Source organism: Canis lupus, chromosome X (assembly GCF_003254725.2).
Source record: "Canis lupus dingo isolate Sandy chromosome X, ASM325472v2, whole genome shotgun sequence".
In the NCBI taxonomy this organism is placed as follows: Eukaryota; Metazoa; Chordata; class Mammalia; order Carnivora; family Canidae; genus Canis; species Canis lupus.
The window spans coordinates 75,440,616-75,467,010 of record NC_064281.1 but is presented as its reverse complement, the minus strand read 5'-3'; the positions used below and the strand labels follow the sequence as shown (position 1 = coordinate 75,467,010).

At 40.5% G+C, this 26,395-nt stretch overlaps 1 protein-coding gene and 1 long non-coding RNA gene across 5 annotated transcripts in view; one reads left to right on the top strand and one right to left on the bottom strand.

Moving 5' to 3' along the window:
- The first annotated feature begins 383 nt into the window (after window positions 1-383).
- BTK (Bruton tyrosine kinase) overlaps window positions 384-26,395 on the top strand; it is a 31,746-nt gene continuing 5,734 nt past the window's right edge. The window contains exons 1-16 of one of the 4 annotated variants that reach the window (XM_035711841.2): window positions 395-543; window positions 3,313-3,391; window positions 3,943-4,007; window positions 9,627-9,797; window positions 10,323-10,421; window positions 13,597-13,665; window positions 15,250-15,331; window positions 20,993-21,121; window positions 21,421-21,488; window positions 22,437-22,624; window positions 23,053-23,115; window positions 23,547-23,601; window positions 23,879-23,958; window positions 24,161-24,288; window positions 25,101-25,175; window positions 25,650-25,821. In XM_035711841.2, the coding sequence (XP_035567734.1) occupies window positions 9,657-9,797; window positions 10,323-10,421; window positions 13,597-13,665; window positions 15,250-15,331; window positions 20,993-21,121; window positions 21,421-21,488; window positions 22,437-22,624; window positions 23,053-23,115; window positions 23,547-23,601; window positions 23,879-23,958; window positions 24,161-24,288; window positions 25,101-25,175; window positions 25,650-25,821 (1,349 nt within the window). In that variant the 5' untranslated portion in view covers window positions 395-543; window positions 3,313-3,391; window positions 3,943-4,007; window positions 9,627-9,656. Of the gene's footprint in view, window positions 544-3,312; window positions 3,392-3,942; window positions 4,008-6,753; window positions 7,267-9,626; window positions 9,798-10,322; window positions 10,422-13,596; window positions 13,666-15,249; window positions 15,332-20,992; window positions 21,122-21,420; window positions 21,489-22,436; window positions 22,625-23,052; window positions 23,116-23,546; window positions 23,602-23,878; window positions 23,959-24,160; window positions 24,289-25,100; window positions 25,176-25,649; window positions 25,822-26,395 lie in introns of those variants that run through there. The other 3 variants (XM_025431703.2, XM_025431702.3, XM_035711840.2) reach the window with 3 other exon arrangements.
- LOC112649419 (uncharacterized) lies at window positions 12,713-23,058 on the bottom strand. Its single transcript, XR_004813007.2, has 3 exons — window positions 22,597-23,058; window positions 20,910-21,092; window positions 12,713-15,947 (listed from the first exon to the last, which is right to left on the bottom strand). It is a non-coding gene; the product is annotated as an uncharacterized LOC112649419 (long non-coding RNA).

Sequence of the window (26,395 nt, the reverse complement as noted above, 5' to 3'; positions counted from 1 at the left end):
GACTCTAAAGACACTCTTCCTTACTAGACCCTTTGTTTTGTCTTTGCAGGTCTGCATTTCTTGTCTTTCCTAGAAGTTTCCACTTTCTGCTGATTATCCCCACAGTTCTATAGATATGTGGTCCCATTAGCTGGGGGAGGTCAGCATGATGACCTATCTGCTCACCCCAGCACCATCTAGAGTCTCAATGGCCCCAGTAATGTTGAGCAGGGTTCTTTCAGAGCACATTCAAGATAGTAGTGTCAGAGGTCCCAAGCAAATGAAGGGCGGGGACAGCTGGGGGTTGGGGGGGTAGTTTGGGACAGCAGCAGGGAACCAAATACCATGCTACTGAGAAGAAAAAAAAAGACATTGGTTTAAGTCAGGAAACAAAAAAAGGGAACTGAGTGGCTGTGAAAGGGTGGGGTTTGCTCAAACTGTCCTTCCTCTCTGGACTGTAAGAATATGTCTCCAGGGCCAGTGTCTTCTGAGATCGAGTCACAGCTTCAAAGTCCTGGCATCTCAATGCATCTGGAAAGCTACCTGCATTAAGTCAGGACTGAGGTGGGTCTGGGGCATGGCAGGGGCTGGGCAGCAGCAGCAAATACTTTTCATGGGACTCCTGAAGGCCAGAGAGAAAGCATGGCTGGTGCCATATAGTCTGCTGGTGAAGGACGCTGACAGAGGGTGGGAGTGTCTTCAGCACAAGGCCCTGGAAGTCCTTTCCAATGATCAAAAGGGGATGTAAGGGTTCTTTCGGAATCAGGTCATGGGAGTGGGGGAGGAGGACAAGGAGAGAAAAAAGTGACATGACGTGACCATCTGAACAGGTAGCAAATGTTGGAAATGGGCACCCCTGAAAAACCTTGCAGAAAAGTAATATTGTCGATGGCAGGAAGATAAAAAAATAAGCCATTTGGTCAAATATTGCTTGAAGACCAAAAAGGTATACTTGTGTCAAGAGGCCTTTCGGAGAAGAAAATCCAAGAGGCAGATTTTGAAAACAGTAAAAGCTCATATGCCGTAATAGGCACTCAACCTTGGTGAACTGGGTACAAGTACAGACTAACCCTGGGTGTAAGCTACCTGCCTTGGGCTGCATCCAGCCAATGTTGCCAGGAGCAGAGCTGGCTTATTGGAAAGATTGTGTATGTGCCAACCTCGTGGTAATGTGGGTAAAAGACTGGGCCAGAAGAAAGCAGCCTCAGCCTCAGCCCAGACAGTGTGGCCAACCCCTGAGGTCATGGGGAAGGTTTTTCCTACTACCATTGCCTGCCATGTGCATGGCTTTCTTTTCTCTTGTCTTCATCATTTCTCCTCTCCTTTTCTCTTCTCTCCTCCTCTCCATTCCCCCCCTCCTTTCCATCCCCCTCCATCTTTTCCTCCTCCTCCTCCTCTCTCTACCTATATTCCCTCTTCTTATATACCACCTCCCCTCCCTCTTTTATCTTGTTCTTTACTGCATCCCCTGGAACAGTTGGAGCTTAATAAATAATCATTGAATTGCATCAGATTATTTTTGCCTCTTCCTTCCCCTGTTCTTTTCCCTTTTTCCTTTCCCCTTACTTTTCTAGTACCTTCCCACATAGGATTGTTGTGAGTAGTAACTGTGTTAATATATATGAAACAGTTAAAACAAAGCCTGGCAATAGTTAAGTGCTAATATCTCCATCTTTGCTATTATTTTTATCCTGCCTAAGACTTGCTAGTGTCCCCAGAGGGCCTGCCTAGAGCAAATAGTGTGGCATTCAGAATAAAAGGGATTGCTGGCCCTGATCAAGACATCCTTGGATGAGCTATTAGACCTCCAAATGGAATCCTGGCCTAATTGCCTGATCACCCAGTTCTCCAAGCTCAAAATCTCTATGCCATGTTGTGTGTTTCCAGAGGCAGGGCAGCAGGAAAGCCTAGAGGTGGCTTATAAAGTTGAGGGACTATTCTCTGTGCTGTTAGCTGTGTGCTAGTTCTGCTCCTTCCCTCATTTTGCATGCCAACTACCTGAAACAAGGGTGCGATAGCCTCTCTGAAACCTCAGTTATTTGATAAAACAATGTCATCCTTCTAATAATCCACAAAATGCAAATACTCATGGAACCTAAAGCATTCTACCAAAACAGTATCCCTTAAGGTGAGCCCTATTTGTTCTATTCTGACCCCCTTTATGGTCAGACTATTTAAACTATCTGTGTTAAAGCCCAAATTCCTGTTGCTTATAGCTAGTGATGTGTTTGTCTGGAATCCTTCGTAAACTCTTTATGAGAACTAGTGCAATTTTCCATCCACTTTTACGGTCTTGGTGCAATTTTAAATTATCATCACTATGATTTACTATTTCTATTTGAGCAAATTTCCTACAGAGACTTTCCTTTCAGCAGTCTAGACCTATACCAGGAAGTGACTTAGGTATAAGGGGAAGAAATGCCTTTTGAAAACCAGTTCAGATATTCTCCAAAGAGTTATCAGTTACTGACTGCTTTTTGCCCAAAGATGTTATACCGAGACCTGATTGCTAATTCCTGGGAATAAGGGAGAGCTAGAATTTTCAGTGAGTCTGTGCTCAACAAGAAGCTAGAGGTAAGACATTGACCTAATTCACTCCAAAACTGCTTGGTTATGCAAATGAAGCCATCAGGGGATGGGGAGAGAGAACTTCTTTGAGGACCCTGAAACAAATGGGCCACGTGTGACTTTCAGTTTCTATAGGGGTTCATGTGCACTGACAGAGGGTGTTTGAAATACAAAAGCCCTAATCCCAGGCTTTCCTTCTCACTCTCTGAGAAGCATCACCAGATGCCCTGAGAGTTAATGTTGGTTATCTGAACCTCAAGAAGAAGCTCATCTCATTGCCTGGCTTCCCTAAAACAAAAACAAACTATAGTCAATTAGCTCATCCCTTAGAAGAAGGAAATTCTAGAGAGTCAAGATAAGTTAAATTTTAGACAAGTCGTACATTGGGATACACTGGAGTTCAAGATCACTGGCCAATGAAGAAACAGACTAGTCAGAAATAAAAACAGAGTAAAAAAAACTGGCCAAAAATGGAGCAGAAAATAAAGGAATGGGAAAGCCAAGCTCTCAAAAATTGCTATCTGGAGTGGAAATTGGTAAAATGCTTCTGGAAACTACTTTGTCAATATATTGCAAAATGCAAAATGCACATACTTTTTGACTTGGTAAATGATGCTTATATAGAGATTCTAATATCATGGGAAAATAACCAGGAATACTGTTAAACAAGACATTTAGATGTTTTGGGAAAAAGTTGTGTTGAGTGGATGGATGGATAGATAATGTCAAGAAATACAAGTAAACTACAAATACTATGTGCAATAGGATCTCAAATATAAGAAAAATGCAGAGAAGAGATGGGAGGTAATATGCCTGAATATCAATGCCTTTGGATAATGAGCTTGTAAGTGATGTTTTCTTTTTAATATTCTTGTACTTGAAACATTTTTTATAATGAACATGTATTGTTTTGATATCAAAAGAGAGAATACGTAAAATGTATGAGCCAGGGAAAACAAAAACTAAACTGAAAAAGAAGTCCATTCAAGTCCAGAGTGAAAGATGTACACCCCAGTAGTCACCCTCAGAGCAGAGGGACAGTGCTGAAAGTATTACCACCAGTCTAATGCTGAGTGCAACTTCGTATTAGCTATCTGGCTCTCACGTAAAATGTTAACATGAAAGGCTGAAGAAGAACCAGAAACCTGAGACCTCTTACAGAGGACTGCAGCAGATTAAAATTTCCCTGATTAACACCCAGCCAGAAAACTGATTTTGGCTGGAGGGCTTCACCACAAATTTGGTCACCTATAGCACTGACTGTGAAACTTATCAAATAATTAGGTTTCACTGGGGCCTGAATAGGGCTTCTTGGGAACTCAGAAGGAGTATTTAGGTTTCTTTGTTGCTATGGTTATATTCTAAAGAAGACTTCTCCTCTGGTTCCATGCCCAGGGAAGTCTCACTGAAAATCTCAATCAGAACCTAAGAGATGCTTCTGAGGACTGAGGAGATTTTTGGTAAGCTAAATATAGACAATCATACCCTATTCTAATTTCAGACAGTTGATAATTCTACCAGATTTCATAGTAAAATATCAGGAAGACAGGACTGACATGGGGAACAAGGGATAACAGAGACCACATAGGCCCACAAATAAGCCAGACCTGAGTTTGTCACTGAGTAACTGAGCATTCATTCTGAGAGTGGAAAACTATGACCATGCGCACAAGGATGTGCATGGCGGCATTGTTTATAACTGAAAACAAGCAATCTAAACATCTAGCAATAGGAGAATGGATAAATCAAATGTGATGTATTCATCATATAGAATATTTTATGCTGGGATGTCTGGGTGGCTCAGCGGTTGAGGGCCTGCCTTTGGCTCAGGGCGTGATCCCCAAGACCTGGGTTCAAGTCCCACATTGGGCTTCCAGCATGGAGCCTGCTTCTCCCTCTGCCTGTGTCTCTGCCTCTCTCTCTCTCTCTCTCTCTCATAAATAAATAAAATCTTTTTTAAAAATAATACTTTGTGCATATAAAATAAATTAAAATATATGAACTAGAGCTTTAACCAAGATAAAACATTATACTGAGAGGGGTACCTGGGTGGCTCAGTCAGGTGAGCATTCAAACTTGTGATTGTGGCTCAGGTCATGATCTCATGGGTGGTGAGATCAAGCCCCATGTGGGGCTCCACGCTCAGCAGGGAGTTGGCTTGGGATTCTCTCTCCCTCTCCTTCTGCCCCTCCGCCCACAGTGCTTGAGTACTCTTTCTCTCTCTCTAAAATAAATAAATAAATCTCTTTTTTATAAGTGTTTTGAAAGATTTTATTAAATAAATAAATCTTTACAAAATTTATACTGAGAAGAAAAGCAAGTTGCTGAAGAATATGTACCCTGTAAAACATGCAAACCAATACTAAATACCTTTCATGGATACTTACATATGCAGTAACAATATAAAAACATGCCTAGGAATGATTAACACGAAATTCAAGATATAGTTAACTTCTGAGGAAGGAGGGGATTGATTGCAGAGGAGTATACAAGGAAGTTTTGACTCTATGGTTAGTATTTTATTTCTGAAAAATGCCGGAAGCAATTATGGCACTATGTTAGAATTTTATAGAGCTAAGTGGTGAGTACCTGAGTGTAGTGTTAGTCTCTGTACTATTTGCCACACTTCATAATATAAAACAAAGTACATTTGATCAAAAATTTACATTCACACTATGCAATAACAACCCTAGGGACAGAGTTGGCAGGTGTTCCACATAAATCTCATATTTTTATCGAATCAACAATGAAAAAAAGTCCTGAAAAGAAAACAGCAAGTAACACCAGTTAGGATCTCTTTCCGAAAGACTGAAAGGAAAATGTAAGAAAATCTGGTAGGGATAAGAAGAGTCCACATATGGGAAAAAGTACAGTTGACAGTTAACAGGGATAAATCACCCTTTTTCGCTTGGAGGATTATTGCAGAGGAAAATGCTCCAGGATCCTGTACTCTCTCTTATCCCCTGAATTTACCATCATTTCCTCTTTTGTCAAATGTTCCTAGAAGATGCAGAGGATTCTGTCTCTACTGCTCTTTGATGGTAGCCATGGGGGATGACAGGTGGTGAGATGGATAGCATCAAAACTTATTGAAAGCAAAAAAAAAAAAAAATCTCTCTAGGAGGCAATGAGGTAGGTATCACAGAAACAGCAAGGGCTGTGGAGTTATGGATGAGGTTGGGCAGATCACACAACTTCCATGAATCTCACTTTCCTCACCTCTTTGTTGTAAGAAATAAATGAAATACTGAGTATAAAATGCTTGATGGGTAGACTGCACTGAGAAAAACAAGAATTTCCTTCCATTCCCCTCAGAAGAAAAGGGAATAGACAGACTTTTTTGGTACTTAAGTAATGCTTTAAATGAGAAATAGAGAATGATGTTTCTTGGATATTCTGGCTAAGTAGCTATTTGAACTATGACTGACTGGTTATTTCTAAATAGCATTTCCTGGACTCTTCCCAATCATAGGCAGGCTGTGTAGTCTTCTGAATTTTGCTCTGGTGTTTATCTTACCTTGAGCAGTGATAGGACCAAAGGTGATTTAGTTTACCAATCCTACAGGTGTTTTTCGTATCAATTCCTTGGCATAGCGCAGTTTTTAAGATGGCTGAACTCTTATTAACAAGCATCCTCTTTATGAATTCTGCTGCTCCATAGGAAGCTGGGAGGCTGCAAAAGGTGGCCACATGAAAATTCTTGCATTTGTAGTTTAAAAAGAGAACATTATAATGCTGGAATTCTGTATCTTTAAAAAGATTTTATTCATTTATTCATGAGAGACACACAGAGAGGCAGAGACATAGGCAGAAGGAGAAGCAGGCTCCCTATGGGGACCCTGATGTGGGACTTGATCCCAGGACCCTGGGATCACGACCTGAGCCAAAGGCAGATGCTCAACCACTGAGCCACCCACGTGCCCCTGGAATTCTGTATTTTAAATGAAGAACCTGTGTCTTTCTATTATTTTTCCTCCTCTTTCTTTATGTGAACATCAGTGTGTGAATGTGTGTGTGTGTTAACATTCATGTCACTTCCGGTTTCCACCCCCACCCCCACCCTCTGAGTGAAGTGGGGGGTCAGCCACATGGTGCATCTTTTGTGGTCAAATTAACTGTCAGCTGCTGAAATAGTTAGAAGAAAATTTAGAAGCTACCATAAAGAAGTTGCAACTGCCCTCTAATGCAGTGTCCATCACACACCAACCTTCAGGAAAAATGCACCTCCTTTCACATTATTGGTGGATGAATCAGTGATGACTAAGGAAGAACGACCACATTTTCAGGCTGTGTGTGTCTGGACTGGTTCACAAGGAATAAGGGGAAAGCAGTCAAAGAAGGGGCAACCAGACCTTGGAAATCCTGGGAATTCTTCAACTCCATGATCTAGTGGTAGAGGCCATTTCACCCTTTTGCTGAGAGGGGTGATGGCTAGTGAGAGGCTTACTTACTTCCTCATACTTAGACCAGCACTAAACCATAACCCAACAGACACTTGAAAGAGAGGAAGGCTTCCTCTTGTACAAACTGGATTTGTTCTAAAAGAGAAAAAGAAAGAAAAAAAAAAGAAAAAAGAAAATAAAAATAAAAGAGAAAAAGAGCAGAGGCAGTTTCCAGAAGGACCTATCTTATAGGAAGTAAGAGCAGAGGCCAAGACTGAAGCGGATGCTGGGTCAGAGCAGGGAATGCATCCATCAAGAGCTTGCAACAAAACTAAAGGTAAAATCATGGGTATGCTTTACTCAGCTAAAAGAAGCAAAACTGGATGTAGTTTGTTAGGATGCTTCTGATCCAATTTACTGGACATGCTACTTATTTTCATTAAGGCTTTATTTTATCTTGTGCAAGTTGAGTCTTTCTGATTGTGAAGAGCTATTTAATTGGAATTCACAGTGAAAAAAATGTGATCTCATTACAAGTATCTTGATGAGTTGACTGTTCTTGAGAATATAATATTACTTGGTTACCACTATTTCTGAATAAATGAATAATTTTAATGTTGACAGAAATCTCTGTGGGGTTTGAGCATTAGAAAGTACTCTGGTTGTAAAGTCTTATCAGTTTGTCACTCCTGTAGAGACCATTTAAACCAGGTAGTCAGGGAACCTGTGTGACCAGGTGTGGGGAAAAAGTTTGCTCCTTGTCTAATTTTTCTCAAAAGATCATTTATAAACCATTGAATTAATCCACCACCAGAAGACAGTAGCATCGACATGGTGAATAAGTGGCAAAGTGATTATTTTGAACATCCCTGGTGTTCCTTTAACCTATTTTTAATGTCTCCCCAGTATGATAATAGAACCTTCTACACCACAGGAAAGAGCAAAATAACGGTGCGGATAGCCTCAGACTTTGATAAAAACTGCTCCCTTGTTTCCTTGGTGTGAGCAATAATCTGTGTTTGGCAGGTAGAAAAAAAATGCTGACATTATTTATTCTGCATAGACAGATAAAGGATAAGGAGTTTAGTTATAAAAAATGTCATCCCTCCTTAAGAAAAAAACCCCACGCAGCCGGGGTGGCTCAGCTGTTTAGCGCCGCCTTCAGCCCAGGGCGCGATCCTGGAGACGGGATCAGGATCGAATCCCACATCCGGCTCCCTGCATGGAGCCTGCTTCTCCCCCTGCCTGTGTCTCTGCCTCTCTCTCTCTCTCTCTCTCTCTCTCTCTCTCTCTCTCTCTTTCTCTCTGTCTTTCATGAATAAATGAGTAAAATCTTTAAAAAAGAAAAGAACCCCACTTATAACAAAATTTGAGGGAAGCTGGTGATCTGTTTCAGTACTTATTTTGTACTGATTAAGTGCCCCATTTTGTGATAGTATTTATATTTTCACTTAATCTTTCTAAGGAAGGTTTGGAATTATGCATAGACTTTAAATGAATATGCAATTGTGTGTAAACAGTAAGTGAATAACTAATATGAAGCATGTTTTGTATGAATGAAAAAAACCAATGGTGATTTCTTTTGTAACTTTCTTTGCATTTTTGCACTTCAGCTACCTAAACTGAATCTTTCCTAGAGTATTCTAAGTTTGGAGAGAGTAAACAAATTACTTTTCGTAAATAACCAGAGATGGCACCCATAAGAGTAGACAGTTGCATCACTTTGGTAAGACAGTGTCTAAAAGAACCAATCTAAGAAAAGGAGGGGGAGGGCAGCCCGGGTGGCTCAGCGGTTTAGCGCCGCCTTCAGCCCAGGGTGTGATCCTAGAGACCGGGGATCGAGTCCCAGGTCGGGCTCCCTGCATGGAGCCTGCTTCTCTCTCTCCCTCTGCCTGTGTCTCTTGTTCTCTCTGTGTGTCTCTCATGAATAAATAAATAAAGTCTTTAAAAATATAAAAAGGAGGGGGAAACACAAACCAAAACACGCACACACAAAAAAACTAAAACACACACACACACACACAAACCAAAGACAAAACAAAAGGAACTCCCTCCCCCAAAATTATTTTTCAATTTTAGAACAAAGCTTCTACCCTTTGTAGCTGAGCTAGTGGTTGATGGGCAAAATCAGTTGGGCAGCAGTTAGTATATGTCCATACCTGCAGGTGCAGCCTCCATATCCTTATTATATGCCTTGTTTACAGACCCCAGTGGGACAATGTTTGAAAAAATTGCATTCACTGTCTAGGAAACTGGGAACTGAAAGTCCAATATCTGCCTCAGTGAAGTTTTGGCACCTGCATTATCCCTTCTGGGGATATCAGTGTCAACAGCTGCACAGAGACTGTTGCTGTTCACAGATTCTGCACGTATCACAAAAGGGTGGTTAGTATAAAGTGGCCTCTAGACATTACTAAGCACACAGGTACATGTCATTTGACATTCAGAGCATTCCATTGCCTTATACAAAAACCCAGTGTATGTGAGCTCATGCCGAATCTGTCCTTCCAATTCACCATTACACCTGAAAACTGACAGAGACGGAAGCTATGGAAGGAGGATGTCAAGGCAGGAAGAAGGCTCTTTATTAGCTTTGCATGATTCTGTTCCATTTGAAACTAGGTGGTCAGGTTGAGAGGGAACCAGGAGGGATAAGGAATAATGTGCTGGGTCCTCAAGAACTTTCATTATCAACAGCACACAAGTGAGCTCCAGAAAGAAGAAGCTATGGCTGCAGTGATACTGGAGAGCATCTTTCTGAAGCGATCTCAACAGAAAAAGAAAACATCACCTTTAAACTTCAAGAAGCGCCTCTTTCTCTTAACTATGCACAAACTTTCCTACTATGAGTATGACTTTGAACGTGGGGTAAGTTTTTCTGCTGTGAAACCTGAATATCAAGGACTTAGCCTTAGATCTTCCTTGAGGACTAGATATTTTTGGTTGGAGGAGGGAGGTGGTAGGGATCGAGGTATATTTCAAACTCAGAAAAATGTTTCTTAGCCTAGAACTAACTACAGCCATGTTGGCACAAAAAATTCAAAGGTGCTAAGAAGCCATGGGGGCAATCTTACCATGGAATCTTGCAACTGATCATTCATTAAGTGCTGTTGAGAATGAAATCCACGTCTTGAAAATTATTCTTCATTTTTTATGGTAAAGGCACACACAGTCATCCACTCTTCTATAGTATTTGCCCTCTGATAGTCAAAAAAGTTTAGATTAATAGATCTGGAAGTTTTGTTGTATTTTTTTTTTCAAAATGACAGGTTCTGATGAATAGAACGTGGGTGTCACCTCACTATGTTGAATGATTAGATAACAAAATCTAATCATCTGGTTGCTTAATCATTCCTAATCTTTCTCCATTTTGTTCCTCATTCTCTTTCTCAGAGAAGAGGCAGTAAGAAGGGTTCAATAGATGTTGAGAAGATCACCTGCGTTGAAACAGTGGTTCCTGAAAAAAATCCTCCCCCTGAAAGACAGATTCCAGTAAGTAGAGACCATTGTCAGAGCAGGAATGGGGTGGTTAAGAAACTTGGAACACTTCAACTCTCTATAAATAAACTGGTGATGCAATGTGGTAGAGTTCCCTTACAAAATTATTCACTCTGGAACATATGGGTTATACTGAATCTCAGCATTTTCCCCCCAGATGCAGAACTCACTTAACCTTGGAAAATTCTAACACCAATTTTACGATGATTTTTTTAAAGGAATCTCTACAACCCATGTGGGGCTCAACCTCACAACACTGAGATGAAGAGTTGCATGCTCCACTAACTGAGCCCCCCAAGAGCCCCAATATATGAAATTTTCAAACTCATCAGAGATGATTGGTTTTATTCTCTGAGATACCAGGATCAGATTTATGGGCTTGAGTTAGTCTGAAAGCCAGAATTCTAGGTCTCTGAGTCATGAGATTCTTTAACAACTCACTGTTTATTCTCCTTTGATTTCCCAGAGCCTTTCCAAGGCATAATGGCTATAGATTTCTAAGTCGAGTTTTTAAAAAATGTCATTTATTATTTTTCCTAATTACAAGAGTAATGTGTAATTATTTTAGAAACTCTAGAAAATACAACAAAGCACAATAAGGAAAATAAAATCTTGCATGATCCCATTATCCAGCTAAAATAACTATTGTATGTTGGTGTACAGACTTACAGATGTTTTTCTCCACTAGCAACACATACATTCATACTAAGAGTATATTATATATTTATTTTTGTAAAGTTTATTTACTCAAGGGGCACCTGGGTGGCTCAGTTGGTTAAGCATCTAACTCTTGGTTTCAGCTCCGCTCATGATCTCGTGGATCCTGAGATCCAGCCCTGTGTATGGCTTCCCTTGCAGCAGGGAGTTGGCTTGAAGAATCTCTCCCTCTACCCCTCCTCCCACTCGCATTCTCTTTCTCTCTGAAATAAATAAATCTTTTTAAAAAGTTTATTAAAGTAATCTCTCTCTACACCCAATTTAGGGCTCAAACTCAGGACTCTCAGATCGAGTCACATGTTCTTTAGACTGAGTGTGCCAGACATCCCTATGGTATATATTTAAAACATAGAATCATACTACACATCTTGCTTTGTAATCTACTTTCTCAATTTAACGATATATGGAAACTTTCCCCATGACAATAGATACTCTTTAATAACGTGATTTTAATAACGTGATTTATATTGCAATTTGTTTAACCAATCTCCTATTACTACACATCTGTTTCCAACTTGATATTATAAACATGTTGAGAATATCCTTGCATACATCTTTATGTACTTTTCCTATTCTTTTTCTTATAATAACTTCCTAGAAGTAAAATATTATTCTTCTCTTTACTAGATCTGCACAATTTGGTTATGTTTATCTTTTTATTCTATTTTATTTTATAGGAGTATAATTTAAATTTCATACACTCCTATAAGCTATGTATGAGAGTATCTCTATTTCTCTACATTCTTTCCAATATCAGATATTTTAAATGCTTGTTAATTTGACAGCCAAGAAAAGTGGTATTTCATTGCTGACTTATTTTTCAATTTTTTGTTGCCCATGAGGTTGAACGTTTATATGTCTTACAGTTCTATTTTTCTATTTGTGAACTGCCTGTTCATTTTTTTGCCCATCTTTCCATTAGAATGTTTACCCTATTTCTAGTACTTTTTAAGAGATCTTGATATATTAAAAGTACTAATCCTTTAACTGTAATATATGTTGAAAATATTTTTCCCAGTTTTTATCTTTGAATTTTATTTATGATGTTTTTTACTTGTTCATTGTTACCATTCTGGGTTTTAAAATTTATGTCATCAAATTAATTCATCTTTTCTTAATGATTCTAACCTTTAGCATTATATTGGGAAGTCTTGTCTCCCATAAGATTATATACACGGTCAGTTTTTTTTCTCTGTCCGTTCATAGTTCCATTTTTATATTAAACTTTTGAATCCATTCAGAATTTACTTTGGCTTATGCTGTGAAATAGCCACCTAACTGCCCCACATACACACACACACACACCAAAACTAGTGGTTAAATATTTGTCCCAGCACCATTGATTGAGTAACCTCCCTTTCCTCAATGGTTTGAAATGGCTGAGGTTTTTTTTTAACATGTATGTTCTGAATCCTATGTATGTATCCTATGATATGTATGCCTACTGGATTAAAGGAAACAATCCACAATAATTAATATTATCTGTGCAGGAAAATCTTCTGGAGCGATTGCAAAGGACTCCTAGTACCTAAGGAAATCCAAAAAAGAACAATGCATCAACCAATAACTATGCTTTAAGTTTTTATTTTAATTCTAGTTTTTTAACATGCAGTATTATATTAGTTTCAGGTGTACAATATAGTAATTCAACAGTTCCATACATCACCTGTGGTCATCAAAAGTGTGCTCCTTAATTTCCATCACCTATTTAACCCAACACCCCCCCCCCCACACACACACACACACGCATCCCCTCTGGTAACATTCAGATTGTTCCCCATACTTAAAAACCTGTTTCTTGCTTTGACTTTCTCATTTTTTTCCTTTGCTTGTTTGTTTTGTTTCTTAAATTCCACATATGAGTGAAATCACATGGCATTTGTCTTTCTCTGTCTTATTTCATTTAGCATCATACTCTAGCTCCATCCATGTCATTGCAAATGGCAAGATTTCATTCTTTTTAATGAGTGAATAACATTCCATTGTGTATGTGTGTATATATATATATATATATAAAACATATCTTTTTTAAATTTTTTAAAATTTTTATTTATTTGTGATAGTCACACAGAGAGAGAGAGAGAGAGGCAGAGACACAGGCAGAGGGAGAAGCAGGCTCCATGCACCGGGAGCCCGACATGGGATTCGATCCCGGGTCCCCAGGATCGCGCCCTGGGCCAAACCGCTGCGCCACCCAGGGATCCCCTAACATATCTTCTTTATCCATTCATTAATTGATGGACACTTTGGCTACTTCCATATCTCGGCTATTTTAAGTAATGCTGCTATAAATATCAGGGTGCACATATCCCTTCAAACTAGTGTTTTTGTATTCTTTGGGTAAATGTCCAGTAGTGAGATTCCTGGGTTGTATGGTAGCTCTGTTTTTAACTTTTTGAGGGACTTCCACACTGTTTTCCACAGTGGGATATGCTTTCATCTTTCATTGCAGAGAAGGGGTGAAGAGTCCAGTGAAATGGAGCAGATTTCAATCATTGAAAGGTTCCCTTACCCCTTCCAGGTAAGGTATTTTCTCTCACCAGCTCTCAAAGGTACCTGTAATGTAATAATTAGGGATAGGTTGCAGGACACAGTGAAGAATACTAGGTCCCAGTGAACAGAATTCGAGGAAAACAAGGAAGCTGAAGTGAAAAATGAGACTGACATGGGCTAAGAGTGTTTGCTTTTCTATTTTCCCAATTTAACATAGTACCTTTTAGTCCTTTCACCTCAAAGAGAATCCATAATGGCAGTAATTCTATTATGGTGTGTTTTGTCCTTGGTAACTGCATTGAGAATGATCCTCTGTTTGTTGAGTGAGCATTTCACTTCCTTCTGGTTCTGCCTATCTGTATAATGGTGGTCATGTGGGTTGAAAAGACAGAAAAAGGGGAGGGAAAGAGTAGTATTAGGAAGTTCTGTATGGGGAAGACTTATTAGACTTATACATAAACCTAAATTATATTCTAGTCTGAAACAACTGAAGAGCCACATAGACATCTGTTTCATAGATCCATTGTAATCCATGAAGGAGAGCAAGAGCTTCAGATTCAATCTTCAATTTGGCTTGCTTGTGTCCCAAAAACTCTGTAGGTCACATGTTGTGAATATAGCAGTCTCTGCAAACAGTGAAAGCCAGAAAAGGAAGTGGAAAGTCTCAGGGGAGGGGGCTTTCTGTCATGGATTTATGAGCACAGCAAGACTAACAAGCAAAAAGAAAGATGTGTGAGGATCTTGTTTATGTCCCTGACTGTATCATAGTTTACAAAACCTGTGAAATAGGAGTGTTTTAGACATAGTTTTTATTATTGTTGTCTTTCAACTAGATGATGTTGTTTGGCTGGGCTAGTGGATGATACTAAATAGCAAGTAATTCAAATTAATTTACATTTGATTTCAGAATCCACTATGTGATGTCTATTACATCTGTGAGGTTTGGAACATGTTTCATGCACCTCCAGAACACTTAACACAACAATGCCTCGTACATTTGAAGTTGTTAAAAAATATTGTTTGATTTGATGACAATGCTTAATATGTACTTTACTCTTTTTGAAGTAAATATATACTTTACCCTTTTGTGGTTCCTAACTTGGTTTATTTTGGCAAGGGGAGGCCACTAGGCAGTAGGAGAAAAATTGGCCATGAGTTAAAATTTTGCTTCATATTATCCAAGTGAACAATCCATATGTAACAATCAAGACTTGAGTTACACAAATAATTACTTCATTTTCTCTTCTATACAAACTCAAGGTTTAATCAGATCATAAAATATACTTTGTTGAATAAACACAAATCCAAGTCTCCATCAAGGCTGGGGGAAATATTATGAACTAAGTTGACACACAAATTGAAACACAAGTCAAGAGGATGGAGGACTATTTAAAAAGCTAAGAGCTTCTAAGTCTTACAACCCTGGATATGAATTGTTCAGGAATTTTTCAGATAGTTTACATGACCTCAGCTCCAAGGCTGGCTGAAGACTACCTTTCTTTGTTTCCCACTATGAATATACAGATTTGTAGCTTAACATTAGTTCCTTCAAAGACATTTTTCTTTTTTTTCTGAATCCTAACTGCTGAAGTCTGTGTGTCCATTGCTTCAGGTTGTATATGATGAAGGGCCTCTTTATGTCTTCTCCCCAACTGAAGAACTGAGGAAGCGTTGGATTCACCAGCTTAAAAACGGTGAGAATTATTTGGAAAATAAACTAGTTTCCAAAGAAAGAAGAAAGGAAGAGGGGAAGGAAGAAAAAGAGAGAGAGAAGTGAGGAAAGAGAGAGATGGAGACAGAAAAGGAAAAAGAAGAATAGATGGAAGGAGTGAGGTGAGAGAAAGAAAAAGAAGAGGTGAAAGGGAAGGAAGGAAAGAGAGGAGGGAGGAGGCAAGAAGGACGACAGGGTGGAAGGATGATAGATTGCATTTTTTCCAATATTACTGATACAATGGAGTTTAATATTCCATTATATGAATAAAAGATAATGTGCTAAACTAAGAGTTTCAACCCAGTTCCACCACTATCTCTCTAGTGCAATTCTGTAATTGCAGACACCTCTATTTTCCTATCTATAAAAGAGTCCCACCCTTTACATCAATTACAAGGGTGGTGTGGTGTGGAATTCAATAGTTATTGCAATATTTCAAATCCTAAGCATAAAATATCTAATTCCAAAAATTAGATGATCATGAGAGCTCTTGAAGTCAGAGTAGAGAAGCTTCTTCCAAGTTCTCTTCTACCACTCACAAGCTGGGTGACTTCTGGCAAGTAGGCCAACAAGCTTCTTCTGAGGCTCAGTTTCTTCTTCTGAAATAGAAATAATAATGATGCCTGCCATACCTACCTGCAGCGTTGTCCTAATGATCAAATGAGGTAATGTATGTGAGAGCACATAGAAAACTGTCAAACACTATACAGGAAAGAGCACTGTACATCTCTTCATTACGGGAAAATATTTTCTAAGGAACTATTTCATGTTCCTTGTTTTGTGAGGACTTAAACTTGAACATAGTTTCGGCATTTGACAAAGACCATACAATGCATTCAGATAAACTTGACTCTAGAGGTTTGCAGCACAGGATGCATGCAGACGTATTTGTGTGTATATATAGCCACATGTCAAGTGACTGAGAGATTAACTGGTTGAGTTGACATCAGGAAAGGCTGCCTAGAGAAACAGGAAGGATGGCAGACTGATAACAGCATGGTTGGGTTATTGCATGACAGCCCTTTGTCTTAACATTTAGATTCTGATATATGGTGGCTCACTGTACCACCCTTATTCACTCCCTTGAGTACAGGTCTGATTGGCCAAAATAAAACCGAATCTCTCAAGCTGAAAGAGGAGAGGAGAAAGGAAAAAATGGGTCATTTATTGAATTCTTGCTATGTGCCAGACACTGAGCTAGATACCTTATATTTATTATCTCACTTAATTCTTGCAGCAACCTTGGCTTAAAAACAACAATGGTAATAGCTAACACTTAGTGAGCACTTATGATGTTCTAGGCTCTGTGCCAAGTGTTTCAAATGTACTAGCTTTTAATCCTCATGAGAAGCTTATGAAGTATGTATCATTCCCCTGTTTACAAATGGGGGAACTGAAGTTCAAAGAGGTTTAGTAACCTACTCCTGGGCACACTGAGAGGTGAAGTCTGGATTTTTACCATATCCCTATGTCTCTATGACTCCAGAGCCTAAGCTTATTAATAGTTTCATGATGCTTTGTTCTCAAGTCCAGAAATTACACCTATAGTTGGCTGCAAGATACTCTAGAGTAAGGACATGTTGAGATTGCAAACTGATGATATCTTATACCACAAAGTCCAGTTCTTGGCATGTTTTGAGGTAAGAGGCCTGCTTTACCCTAGGGGTGCAAAATAAGCACACAGAGGGCATATATATTTGCACTTTCTTGGTTCCATCCACAATGCCTCACACAGCACCTTGCACGCAGAGAGGGACCAATAGTTGTGTTAACAGATTTTTCTGTTGAGTGTAAACAGCCACCACTAACTTGGGCTCCATGTTGATAGACAGCTAGGATTTAGTGTGGAAGCAGGGGAAGGTGGGATGTACTGAGGGAGAACCAGAAAAGACAAAACATGAGACATATGCAAGTTAGTAACTCCTTTACACTTACATTACTAATTTCAAAACCAATCATAGATTAGCCTAACAAATACTTATTGAGTGCCCACTGTATTCAAGGTATGAGCAATGACAAAGGATAAGAATATCCAGCTTATAAACTTGGTTGACTGACTCAAATCAAATATAATGCTGATTATGCACAACTGCTAAAGTTCATTAGGCAAGTAAAATTACAACAGTAAAAATAAAGCCAAAACAAATAGAAAACACCACCACTTCAATTGAGTTATTAGTGTGGATAGGTAGTGTAGGTAAGGTGCAATTTTGCCTTCTCTTCGCTTGCACTTTACTGAAGGCATTTCATTTCCAGTTGTTACAGACCGGGGTATATATCTTGTTGAACCTGCTTGGGCTGACAACATGAGCCAAAAGGGAAGCACCTTGCAACAAATACCACAGTTGTCAGGAGATTTAGGTGCAAGTCCTAACAATACCAGAACAGCCCCAAGTGCTGGCAAGGCCAACTGTGAGATAATCTAGAAGGCATAAAATCCTACTCCAGGGATAAGTTATCCCACTGTAGATAAAATGCACCAACTGAAAATCATTAACATGCAAAGGGGATTTCATTAGAATACTGGCTACCTCAGCAGGGCTATTGGTTATGAAAGTACATGAAGGAGCTTTCTCTGGTGCTGGACCTAAGTGGTAAATGGTTGTAGACAAATTGGCTAGTTGTATGTCTTAGGTTGCATACTTGATTGTATATAAATTATACCTCAATTTAAAAGTAGTGCTTCAGGTACCCATGTCCAGCTGCCATCTTTTTTTCAGTGGTATTTTCCATGCAGAGGTTGTATCCCTGAGGACTTTGCCATGGGCTCTCTTCTTCCGTTTCCTTGAATATGGCAGTGGTCACTTTAATGTTATAGCACCACAGATATGTGTCTACATTTACTCTAGAACCTTTGTTTGGTCAAGCTCAATAGATCCTCTCTTAATTGCAACTTCAAAAAGAAGCAAAAGGCCTGACCTCACCAAAAATGAAAGAAAGAGTGGATTGGCAAAACTCTAATGACCGATATAGGAAGGAATAATTCATGCATACCTGAAACAGAATTTTAGACATTATCCTGATAAATATGAATATGAGAAAGCAGCCCATCAAGTACTTGGAGAATGTGCACCAACCATTAGTGTTTCCCAGATAGGATTGGCCCTGTGCATTGGTGAAGTAGTCTTTCCTGGCCCTCCTCTTTGGACACTGTCTTAGTTAGCTCAGGCGTAATAAAAAAAAAAAAAAACCATAGACCAAGTGGCTTAAACAACAAATGTTGATTTATCACAGTTCTGGAAGCTGGGGAGTCCCAGATTAATGTGCCAGTGAATTTGATTCCTGGCAAGAACTATCTGCCTGGCCTGCAGAATGGCCACTTTCTATGTTCTCCTATGGCAGAGAGAGAAAATCTCTCTCAAGTCTCTTCCTATAAGGGCATAATGAGGACTCTGCTCATAATGAGGACTCTGCTCTTATGACCTGATCACCTCCCTTAGTCTCCATCTCCTAATACCATTACATTGAGGGGCTTCGTCATATGAATTTCAGGGGGACACAAACAAACATTTAGTCTCTTATGGAGTGTCTCTTCTGGAGACACTCTGCTTTCACAATTTGCTCCTAGGTAGCTGGAAATGCCAGTTCTGGATTGGCTAACAAAAGAAAGGTGTCATCTTCAAGGGACCTCTTAAGTACCAAGCAGTATTCAGGGATGTAGGGTGAGCTCTTAATGATCTACTGGAGGTACAGAGGCAGAAAGTATTATGTGCGCTCATTAGCATAGCTTTGTTTATCAGAGCAGCCAGGTGTTGGTTAAGAATTCTTGGCAGGTCTACCAGTGTCTAGGCCTGTACCAAAGGATCTACAAATCCCTGGGTGAAGAGTAATGGTGGGGGGAGGGAGGGCAAGGAGTGGAGGTAGTGAGAGCAATCAGTCCTGGCTGATATCTGGAATGTTGTTCAGAATTGCCAGTGCCAGATAATAAAAAAAGACAGAGTTATGGTTGGTTTTATTATTGTTTTAAAAATCTCTATAGACAAAGGTACCTGGATGGCTCAGTTGGTTAAGCATCTGTGCTCCCTGCTCAGTGGGGAGCCTGCTTCTCCCTCTCCCTCTACCCCTTCCCCACTCATGCTCTCTTTCTCTCAAATAAATAAAATCTTTAAAATAAAAAATTCTCTACTGACACTGCAGCCCCTTGGAGCTTGCACTTCCATCTGAATAGCTCCCACCACCCTACCACCCTGTACTTGGTATGATGGTGAAGGGGAGTGCTGAGAAAGTAAGGGGTGAGGGTGGGCAGGGGACAGTGGTTAGAAGTCTTCAAATCCATGTTTAGAAACACATCATAATAGCACTTAAAAAAAAGTGCTTTTGTTCATTAGCCTGTAAAATGCACTTGGCCACCAGAAGCTTCTAGGCTTCCCCCAAAGTCTTAAGTGAATAGAGTATGACTAACAAGCTCTTAAGGACTTGAGCTGGTCTCTATAGAGGAACGCTTTGCCTTGTTTTTATCTTTTTTTTATCTTTTAAAAAAGTGATGTGGGCTTCCTCTTAGCAGTAACACTGACATGTGTAAGTCCTCAAATGTGCATATTATTTTTTTATTTTAATTTTTTTGACGGGGGGGGGGTGGTTAGGGAGGGGAAGTGAGAGAGAGAGAGTAAGAGCGAGACAGTGCATTGGGGGGAAGGGGCAGAGGGAGAGGGAGAAGCAGACTCCCCACTGAGCAGGGCACCAGCTGCCCAGGGCCCGATTCCAGGAACCTAAGATTGTGACTTAAGCCGAAGGCAGATGCTTAACTAACTGAGCCACCCAGGCATCCCTCAAATGTGTATATTCTTAGATCAGCCGAGGTCTTTTTGCCCCAATGCTAGCTGTTGTCAATTATTTCAGTTGTCTTTGCTTCTCTGTTATCTGACAACATGATCCCAAAATGACTTGTCTAATTTACTTCATGTTAAGATTCTTGAGATGCCACAGTATTAAAAACAGTAATACCAATTCCTCCTATCTGCAAACCACTCTATTCTTTGCAAAGTACTTTGGCTTCTGGGAGGTCTTTTGAGCTTCATGACTCTGTGAAGGAAATGGAACTGTTTTTATTTCCCACAACGAGCTCACCCACTTCAGTGGCCCTAGGAAAACTGGATCTATATTTATTCTAGGAGAAGAGTCACCTCATTTGCTCCTGAGCTCCATTCTATTGACTGTTCTATGAATACAGGAAGCCTGATGCAGACATTTTCACTAAAGCAAATATCTCTAAAAGATCACTCAGGTAGCTGAGACATTGATATGCTGAGAACTGGAGTGAGAGTTTAGCTTGGGCACATCGCTTCCTGTATCTGGAAAAGAATACCATAATCAATACCTTGCCTTACAAGAAGATTGAAATGGTTACTGGGAAAACAAATAACATATGTTTTTTTGCTCTTGGGCTCTGGAAACATCAGATATTCTTATCTTGGTGGTCAGGAGATAGTCATCATGACAGACCACTGAAGAGAACTTCACAAGAAATTTCCAGGACCAGGGATGTCAGCTAATTGGTTCTGTCATCTGCTTTCCTTCAGGGTAGGTGAGGAAGGGGCAGTTGTTTGAAGCTCATCACTAACCTTAGTCAAAGAGGAAAACATGCAAATGGTGAATTCTTCAGAATGTCAGATGTGATCTCCTTCTCTCTTTTCTCCTGTTACAGTAATCCGGTATAACAGTGATCTGGTACAGAAATACCACCCTTGCTTCTGGATCGATGGGCAGTATCTCTGCTGCTCTCAGACAGCCAAAAATGCGATGGGCTGCCAAATTTTGGAAAACAGGAATGGAAGTAAGAGATCTGATCAATATAATTTCTCCCTCTTTTGACTATCCATCACTCTTGAAAGGGTTTATCAAACCCAGGTTTGTACATTTCGCCACTGCACAAAGGGGTCTGGGGAAGGGGATAAGTCAGGGCCAAAATCCCACTGGTGCTCTGCTCTCCAAGCCACGTGACCTGGCACAAGGCTATATCCCCTCAGACTTTTAATGTTCCTAAAGGCTCAAAAGCTAAGTCCCTGATCAAATCTGTCCCTGGGCCCCTTCCTAAAATGCATCCTATGTCAACACTAGTTTCTTATTTTGCAGGTTTGAAACCTGGGAGTTCTCACAGAAAGACAAAAAAGCCTCTTCCTCCCACGCCTGAGGAAGACCAGGTATACAGGGAAATTGGTGCTGCTACTGCTTAAATAGAAACTTACACGGGTGCCTAGCTGGCTCAGTCAGTAGAGCGTTCAACTCTTAATCTTGGGGTTTTGAGTCTGAGCCCCATGTTGGGCATAAAGATTAATTTAAAAATACAATTTAAATTAAAAAAGAAAGAAACTTATAGTCACACCCTGAAAACACACCAGTCTCCGAATTCCAACAGGACTTGGCAGTGTCAATTGGTGTTCTTGTGGAGATATGGGACCTGTCCTTAAGTAGGACAAATCTTGCCACTCTTCAGTGGTAAGAGAGAGGGCTATTAGGAAGTTCTTGGCAACAATTTAATCCAATCACTTGTTTAAAATAAAACAAAGCCTGATTTTTTAAAAATGAAAAATATTTTCAAACATAAAGTTGTAAGAATTTAACAATAAACATCCATATACCCAATACTTGATTCTACCATTAATCTATTATTTTAAAAGTTGATTTTTTGGTTACTTTTCGAATTATAAAAAGTCCTTTCTCATATTTTGTAAGTAAGCAGGGCAGGAGTTATTATGCCCATTTTATAAACAAGGAAACCAAGATTCAGACTTAATAGACTAATGCACTGGTTTAGTGTCAAGATTTCTTAACCATGACTATTCATGGTTCTTGCCCAGGAAGCTTTAAAAATACTGATGCCTGGGTCCTGTCCCCTGAGATTTTGACATAATTGGGGTAGGAAACTGCCTGGGATTGTTAACCGCTCCCTAGATGATTCTGATGTGCACTCCAGGCCGAGAGCCCAGCATAGGTACTTGAAAATCCTTGTTGAATGAATGCTGAATAAACCTTTTATTATGCCTGATTTAGGTTAGACTGGTGTCTCTAGTAAGGCAGAGAGTTGAGGGAGAAGTGGAGAGTGCTTGATATCTAGCCAAACAGCCCTACTTTTCTCTCCAACTACACAGATCTTGAAAAAGCCACTGCCCCCTGAGCCAACAGCAGCGCCTGCCTCTACAAGTGAGCTGAAAAAGGTTGTAGCCCTTTATGATTACATGCCAATGAATGCAAATGATCTACAGCTGCGAAAGGGAGAGGAGTATTTTATCCTGGAGGAGAGCAACTTACCCTGGTGGAGAGCACGGGATAAAAATGGGTGAGTCCACTCCAGGTCTTCTACAACTCTGTGCCCGTCCACTCCACACAGGTGCAAAATCTTGCAGCATAATTCCCCTACTCGGTATCCCAATCAGAAATTGTCCTTCCCACACCAAAGGGAATATACTGTTCCAGCAAGTACTTCCCAGAGTACAGCGCTACTTATGGCCACACCTCTGAGCCTGTAGAGTCTGGCCCATATGTTGTCATGCACACCTGACATATGTGTCAGTGCCACATGTGCAAAGCTACACACCTCACTGGCCTAGCCATGCATCAGTGACATGATTCTCTTTGATGGAGGGGTGTGGTTTATAGACCTCCATTTGAGATTGGTTGTGAGCCCAGAGATATGGGCATATGAATCTGTCTCCCCACTGAAGGATAGGAAGTGCTGGATGATCTACCACATTGTCTCCTCTACAGGCAGGAAGGCTACATCCCTAGTAACTATGTCACCGAAGCAGAAGACTCCATAGAAATGTATGAGTGAGTATTCTTATGTTTCCAGCACACAGTCTTGCCAGAAGAACCAAAGATAGTGTATACATTTTTATATTTTCAACAAATTTATTTCAAGGTACTTATTAAAGTCAGTGCCAACTGGGTCAAATGATGCCACCACCCTCAGTGGCTCTGTCTTACTCTCACCCCCAAACACCCTTTGCTTATGAGAGCTACAGAGGTCACCATGCCCCACCCCCACTCCAACCCAGAAGAACCACTCAAAGAAAAGGATTTGACAACTTGATAGGAAACATTTGAAAGGGTGAAAATGCCAATCTTTTGTCACTGTCCTTTCTCCCTAATCATGAAAATGGATTGTCCTTGAGTGCTCTATCTCTGATCCCATCCCCGGACACCTCTGCCACCTGCTAACACCACAGCCGAAGAGCCACTGAAGCATTCTCCCTTTACAGGTGGTATTCCAAACACATGACTCGAAGTCAAGCTGAGCAACTGCTGAAGCAAGAGGTAAGTGTGTGACCACAGGCAAATGGCATTCTCCTTGCACAACAAGTGAGGGCTTGCTGTTCTCTGTCACCTCAAAGCAAGGCAGTGTCAAGACTATCATTTTATGGAGGGGGATATCAATTGCACTTTTCACTATCAAAAACAATGAGGCTGCAGTTCAAACATGGAACTTGGCAGTAAGATTAGGGCTTCACTTTTTCTCTCAAGTTTGGGCAGGTGGAATGCAGATGTGAGTGCCACTTCCTCCTTCAAGTCAGCTTCTTTTTCATTGTTTCAGGGGAAAGAAGGAGGTTTCATTGTCAGAGACTCCAGCAAAGCTGGAAAATATACTGTGTCTGTGTTTGCTAAATCTACAGGGTAAGTGTTACTGTTTCAAGGCCCTGGGGACAAAGGACAGAGGTGCTTTAATGGTGTGCCTCTCCTAGTACCCCCAATAGCTTCTTAATGGTGTATCCCTCCTACTACCTCTGTCCCTTAAACTCAAAATTCATTTCACTTTACTTCTTGGGTCCTGCTGACCCTTGTTTCCAAGTTGCTGACTCAGCATCCACTTCTTCAGGGACCCTCAAGGGGTGATACGCCATTATGTTGTGTGTTCCACACCTCAGAGCCAGTATTACCTGGCAGAGAAGCACCTTTTCAGCACCATTCCTGAGCTCATTAACTACCATCAGCATAACTCTGCAGGTGAGTATCAGGGGTACCAGAGAAGAAGGATGTGACAAAAACCAGGAGAAGCAATTCGGGACAAGGTGGTGAGAAGAAAAAGCCTCACAGGGTAGTGCAAATTTGGTGAAAGAAAACCCCTATGATGCCAGGTAGAGATCAAGTAAAGAGGCAGTCAAAGGCAGACTCTCAGCCAGTAGGGAGTGACTTCTTATTTGATGACTGATGCTCAGTGCTAAGGAAAGACAGAAGATGCTGGTAAATTAACAAATCAGTGAGTATTCATTGAGTTCCTATCATCTACTCAGCAATTTTGTTGGTACTGGAGATCACAGTAAAATTATTAGTCAAGGTCCTTGCCCTCAAAGAACATACAGGTTAGAAAACACCAGAAGACAGTTTCTAAGTAGGGTAGACATTTAAAAAACTGGAGATTGGTGAGGGCATGAATGCATGGGATAAGCTTCACTGAGAAGACTTGCTGCTATCTGCTACCTCCATGCAAGGCAGTGTTGAGGCCATCATTTTATAGGGTCCCAATTACACTTTTCAGTATTAAAAGCAGCAGTAGGATGTGAGCTAAGCCTGGGCTGGGAGGTGGGGATATATTTAGTTGGGGAGTGTATTTCCATTAGTATTTTCTCTTTTTTTCTTCTGAAAATTCTTTGGTGAGAAGAGAAGCTTCCTGAAAAATTTGGGTTCGTGGAGATCTTCTGGGATTCAAAATGTACCGGAAGAATGGATATAAGAAGTGTGAGGTTTTAAGTGAGGGTGTGTTCAGCATCCCACCTCCTACACTGCACCAGCAGCATGACCCTCTCTGTATGTTTCAGGGCTCATATCTAGGCTCAAATATCCAGTGTCTCAACAAAACAAGAATGCACCTTCCACTGCAGGCCTGGGCTACGGTAACTGCTTATTTCTCTAGGGTAGGGTGGATTGGTCAGTTACCAGGACTACCTTTGGCTGACCCCACTGGACCTTGCAGCACACTGTTCTGCACCAGCTGCCTCAAAGAAGATTATTTAATAAACAAGTTATTTAATAGTTTCCTCCCTCTGGTGGCTCCTACTGGGACTGCAAGAACATAGATTCATAAAGGGATTATTTTTTGTGTGATTAAAAAAACCATAATCATAAAGAGATTTTAAAAGATTGTCTAGTTTCTCCTTCCTTTATGGCTGATGTGCAGCTAGAATTCCAATTCCTCCAACCAGTAACCACCCTGTCCCTGAGATTGACCTGAGCAAAGATAGATTATATTCTTGAGCATTTCCCTTTTACTGCTTGCCTTTTCTGCCCCTAGTAGGGATTCTTACCTATTGTAGGAATTATACATACATGATTCCCAAAATAATCATATTGAGGCTTTGTTGTTATAGGATCATGGGAAATTGATCCAAAGGACCTGACCTTCTTGAAGGAGCTGGGGACTGGACAGTTTGGGGTAGTGAAATATGGGAAATGGAGAGGCCAATATGATGTGGCCATCAAGATGATCAAAGAAGGCTCCATGTCTGAGGATGAATTCATTGAAGAAGCCAAAGTCATGATGTGAGTTACAGCCCAAACTCAGCTCTACAATCTAGGAATTACTGAGTCTAGGAATTACTAGGAGACTCCTAGACTCCTAGGAGTCTAGGAATTACTGAGAAAGTTTCCACTGTGGCTTAAGGTGACTTAGATTGAGAGAGATTTGGGACCAAGACCTGAGGTCAGTCTTTGTTGGGAGTACTAACCGCTAAAGTAATCATTTCTTTGCCTTACATATTGGTTGCTAATAGTATTGATCATGGGTGTGTACTATTGTAGCATTTGGGGATAAATGTGAAAAATGAGACTTTCAAAAGAAAGACTGCTTCTGATTAGCCTTGGTGTTCAGTCAGCCCTGAGCTTATTTTCTGTTCTGTTTGGGCTCCAAATCCCTGCCCACCCTCACATATTAGGCACTTTGGGGGTTTAGATCAAAAGGGAGGGAAGGGGATCCCTGGGTGGCGCAGCAGTTTAGTGCCTGCCTTTGGCCCAGGGTGCGATCCTGGAGACCCGGGATCGAATCCTATGTCGGGCTCCCGGTGCATGGAGCCTGCCTCTCTCTCTCTGTGTGACTATCATAAATAAAAATTTTTTT